Raw genomic sequence first — 5,592 nt, forward strand, 5'->3', positions numbered from 1 at the left:
CAGGGATCAACTAAGATATATGGATCTGCCGAAGCACATGCATCGAGTGAGGTAGAGGATAGTGTCAGTCGAGGGAGGAGGGAGAGTCGTGCGGGAGGACGAGGAGGTCGAGGGCTTTGTGGGGATTGCCTAGGAGATGGCTCTCGATCACCCTCACTGGGAAATGAGAGAGGTGAGCCTCCATAAATGTACTACTCTGTCACTCATGTTGGTGGTATCTTGCATGACTCTAAGGGGAGGGAAGTGACAACCTACTTAAGGAGTGTCATGCATGCCACATATAAAGATTGCATGATTTCCTTCAAGCACCAAAAAAATGGTTTGTGGCAAGAGGTGTTACGGGCAGTACATAGAAGATATCCTAATCCCGAGAATTCACGATTCTCAGATGATTGGGAATGGTCAAAGATGAGTGACGCGCTTCATAACAAGAGGTCTCACATTATGACGCGCGCCAAGGAGTCACTGCGCAGACAAGAGCAGGGGTACCCTAGATATGGTCAACCACCCAATTACCACCGCAAGAGTGGAAAGAGGCCAAGAAAAGAGCAATGAAGAAAATGACAAGTCACCAGCATGTAGAGACGCAATATATCCAAATGGCAACCATGGGATCGTCGCATTATGGATCGGGTGGCAGGGAGTTATGGGAGGCTGAGTTTGTAAGTATTATTTGATTTTGTTTTTTAAATTAAATTTTGTAATTCATTTCACTTCATTATATAGTGTGTTTTAATACATTGTATGTTCAAATTGTTTTGTAGTATCATATCGTTGGTAGGATGCCTACACCTAGAGAGGTAGGCTACCATCGAGGTCATAATTGGGCATCCACTTGGCAGCATTTTGATCGAGAAGAGACTCATCACAGAGGAGTAATATAATCGTGCCATGAGGATTCCACTACCAGAAGAGGTATGTTTTATTTTTTACATAAAAAGTATAGGTAACTCTAATTTGTTGTTTGTAATGGTATTTATATACCTTAATCCTTTGTGTAGGCGAACCCTCATGCAACAGAGGATAACGAAGGGGGGACTAGCAGTAGCGGTGGCGGCAATGGCAGCGGCACAGGCAGCAGTGGTGGTGGCGATGATGATGCCTCTTCTGAGGAGATGTAGAGGAGACCCATACATGCATGCCTCCCCTTGGCTTGTAATTTTCATTTTTGATATGTATTACTTTCAGCTAGTGCTTGCGACCATGACCATGCTTGAGGTCACAAGCATTAGAACTCATCATGTAAAAACGTTTCATCTATATATATGAAATTTCGTGTTCTACATACATTGTTTTGTTTTCAGTACAAAAATCTTTGAAATAATATTTCTTTGTTTTCCCTAAGCATACAATTTGATATTGATGGGGGGAAAAAAACGAGAGAGCATGTGGCTTGCAAAGCCACATGCTCTCTGGTTTTTTTTTCATACCTCTGTTTTGCACGTCTATCAGCACGTCTAAATTGCAAGATAAATGCGCGTCTATTCTCGTCAAAAACTTGCAGAGTAAACGCTTTTTGAGACATGTAGATACACGCGTATATAGATGCACAATATAAATAGATCCAATGCTCTCTGGTTTTTTTTCATACCTCTGTTTTGCGCGTCTATCAGCACGTCTAAATTACAGGATAAATGCGTGTCTATTCTCGTCAAAAACTTGCAGAGTAAACGCTTTTTGAGACATGTAGATACACGCGTATATAGATGCACAATATAAATAGATCCACTTTTTTATAAATATGATTATATATTTACGTAGCGCGTCAATATGAGCGTCTATATGCGCATCTACGTGGGCGTGTAACTCTGACCATAAGCGCGCTTTTAGACGCGAAATTGTAAACGCAGTAGTAGACGCGGTAATAAATACGCCCGACATTTTTTATCACAGTTCAAATATTGCGTCTACAAGTGCGTCTATGAGGCCTTTTTGTTGTAGTGCGATTCTGTGTAAGAAATGTAGATTGCAAGCATCTCTCTCGTGTTTATTCTTGATGATCCAAATTAGTACGTGGACAAGATCAGTTCTCCATGAACCGGATCATTTATTGATTTTATTCACATAACATGGCATAAGCGAATTACAGCACAGAGAGAGCGGCATAAATCGGACTATTTATTGACGAGTGTTCGCATAGCATGGAGGCAAACAGAACAGAGAGAGGGTGAAGTTGTGCCTAATCGAAACGATACATTGATCATCAAATTCTGCAAACAAAGCAAAGGATCATAGCATGTGAGAGAGATGTCAGAATTAATTACACAACTCATCAAGGTAGCTCTACTAATTTATTGCTTAGCTAGTCGCACGCGCACGTGCTGTACTAGCATGCAGTGTCACGACTATCGAAAGCTTAATTACAATACATTACATTACGAACGTAACCTAGGAAGGTTTACGTATGAGTTTTGACTCTTCAGCCCTGAATCCAGACGGCACGCAGCTTGGTTGCACCCTGCACCACACAGCCTGGCCCGTAGATCTGTGCAACGCTGCTGGAGCCCTCGCAGTTCTGCTGGTTGTGGACGGACACGCGGGTGCCAGCGCTAACGTCAGAGATGAGAACCGCACCCTGGTCGTTGAACGTCTGGCACGTGTTGCCGTCTACGAAGAAGGTGTTGGTCGGAGCTCCATCACAGCTCGCTGGGTTGAACGTCTCGATCTTCGCCGCTTCGGCCGCCGGCGACAACGTCGTCACGACCAGTAGTGCTATGCATAGCAGCAGCAGGGACAGTACGGCGCTAGGACGAACAGCATGACTGATACTGTTTATGCGGACGAGCGGCTGCATATAGTAATTCGCCATGGTCGATTGTAAGATGAGGGGACTGCAGCTGACAATTAGGGCTAAATGTTATAGTGATATACGATTCGGTGTTCTAGGCCGTGGTTGGTTGGACGTATAAGCTCTTTCCTGGCCGCTTTATATGAATTTGAGCCGTGTTGTACGCAGATTCGCTAGGTACCCTGACCGCCCTTCCTGAAGACACTTGGCTCAACAAAGTTTAGCATCGACGACCGGCATCGACCCACCAGATTCAACGCCATCGCTGCAAATTCAACGTTGTGGCTGCATCTTCAACTCTAGCGCATCGTCGAGACTTCGCCAATTGTGCTTGTTTATGTTCCGATGTCTGTTTGCACAACGGCAGCTTTCCTGGGGTGAGAAACACATGTCATCTCCGAAGCGACGACGTGAAAAAGCTAGTCGGGTGTGGAAACAGTCAATTTCGTCTTCGAACTTCGAAGCCACCTCATGAGTACCCTAATTGGAAAAGGTCTCGTGACTCGTCCCTAATTGGATAGGAGGATATTTTCTAGGCACCTCATGAGTACCCTTTCGCTTCGGAACGTCTCTCGTCCGTATTACGTAACTGATAAGACCAGCGCGAGGCTCTGGCGCTGGCACTCATTCTTAAAAATCACGTGACTCGTGAGTACTTGTATTGAAGTGGGCGCAAGACATTCCAATAGGAATGTGACAAGTGCACAAGCACACTTGAATTAACCTTGCAAGCAATGTTTATCATAGGCCTATGCCATAGTTAAGTTGCATTCATCACTTCATGCAACATGCCATGCAACTACACAAGCACAAGGAACTTTCACTTGTTCCCCACGTAGGCAATTTGGTGAAATATAGGAAATTCTCCAATATTTCCTATGTAGACAAGTGCATATTCCCCATCTATAACTAGGAAATTGCATTCCCTACATCTTATAATAGGAAATATAGAGCATTCCCTACATTCCTTTGAAAGTCCCTACGTTCCCTACATCGTATAATAGTGAATATAGAGCGTTCCCCACATTCTTTTGAAAATCCCGACATAAGGAATTATAAGGATGTGATTAAAGGTACTTTATAGATGTATAACTTATAACAAGCCTACATAGATTTGTAAATCATATATTTTCTATAAGTTGTAGGTTGTGATGTTTATGAGTTTATATATTTGTAACATACGTTTAAATAGTGCACAACATGATTATAACCCATGTAGCTTTAACCCTATTACTCAGTGAAAAGTTACACAGTATGAGAAATTTTCATTGGAAAATGTAGATTATTTAATACAATTCTTACAAATTATCTACCTTGATGCATTTTATTAAATTTGAATGCTTTATTTATTATTCATTGTAGCTCCTTAATATTGCAACCCTTTTTAATCAACTCAATTAATTTTGTTGGATTTGCCATATTGATGCCCACTTTTGCATTGAGATTTGAAAAAGTAGAGCAAGTTTCATCTTGTGAATATGATTTGATAAACTAGACCAAGTTTGGATCTTCTGCCCAAAAGCTTCATAAATCATTTGACAATTATTCCACATAACTTCCATTTAGAGGGCCCTCCAATATGAGGTATTCCTATGTATGAAATCAAATAAATGTGTTGATGGTCTAGAATCAAGTTCTCATGCAAAGAGTATGTGGTAAATTCTTATGTAGCACTTACTTTCATAAGTGTAAGTTAATATCTTATTGAAAAATTACTACATGCACTTCACATATGGCATCTTAAAGTCAGTATCTCATTGAGATGCTGAAAACTTAGTATACAATACTTGTTTTCATTAGGCAATACTACTAAGTATTAATATATCAATATGTACATCCTAGAATATATATTAATATTATCCCAAATATCAAGTGTAGAAACTGCATTGGATATCTAAAGAGTTATTTAAGGGGTCAAAATAGTTGACAGCTTTAAGATCAAAATTTTTTTAAAACTAAGGTGAAGGTAAACAAAATGCATAGTTTTTTTATGGATAAAACTCTTGATAGTTAACCATGTACCAGTGTGAATATAAACTACTTAAAATATCCAATTTACTAACAATATTTATCATCTAAGAAGTATAATTAAAAAACTACTAGATTTGGGATTTTTTTAAAAAGCACATGTTAACATTGAACCCAATTTTTGAAAATGAGTAGTTTTTTCATGATTTTTTAGGAAATCTCCTTGGGAGAAACATGCAAGTTACCCAAAAGATTTGCAACTATGCTAAAAACTCGAGTGTTGCTTGAGCTATAGCGGCTCTCCCATCTACTCACCATATTTACACTCAACATCAACTTGGGGGTTGATAGACTTACGTGATAAAACTAGAAACATCAACTACATGCTCAAGGGGAAACAATCTTCATATCAAACTACAAAGAAGCAACTTTCCTATGCCTTAATTTCCCTTTGCCCAATGGTGGAGTACTCTTACAGACATCTCATCTCCCGCAAAATCCCTTTTCAAGTTGTGAGGATATCTGACAAGTGCTACAACCCTAAGCCACCAACATAGATAATTGAACTCTCCTCCAAGAAGTAGTCTTAAATTTTTCTATCCAATGAGGATCCTTTTATCACCGAATCTAATGTTATTAGACTCAACTCAAACTCTAGATGATATCTTCCTTTTCTTAGGTTTTGTAAGCATGTAAGAACATTCTCAAGTCAAAACACCTAGAACTAGTAGGTTGTTCTTGATTCTCACAATATTCTTCATGCAATCAATCCCTCGAGTAAAGAGTCATCACTCTCTTAATTCAAGATACTAATCTTTCTCTTTTTTAAGAGTTGA

The 5,592-nt window shown here is 40.0% G+C and overlaps 1 protein-coding gene across 1 annotated transcript; it reads right to left on the minus strand.

Moving 5' to 3' along the window:
• Window positions 1-2,247: 2,247 nt before the first annotated feature.
• Window positions 2,248-2,862, minus strand: LOC148011150 (uncharacterized). The gene has a single exon (XM_087670744.1). The coding sequence runs from the start codon at window positions 2,807-2,809 to the stop codon at window positions 2,420-2,422; it is 390 nt and encodes a 129-aa protein (XP_087526870.1). The 5' UTR covers window positions 2,810-2,862; the 3' UTR covers window positions 2,248-2,419.
• Window positions 2,863-5,592: the final 2,730 nt, after the last annotated feature.

The sequence above is a fragment of the Lygodium microphyllum genome, chromosome 28 (genome assembly GCF_053477565.2).
Source record: "Lygodium microphyllum isolate KBCC chromosome 28, Lygodium_microphyllum_v1.1.10, whole genome shotgun sequence".
NCBI lineage: Eukaryota > Viridiplantae > Streptophyta > Polypodiopsida > Schizaeales > Lygodiaceae > Lygodium > Lygodium microphyllum.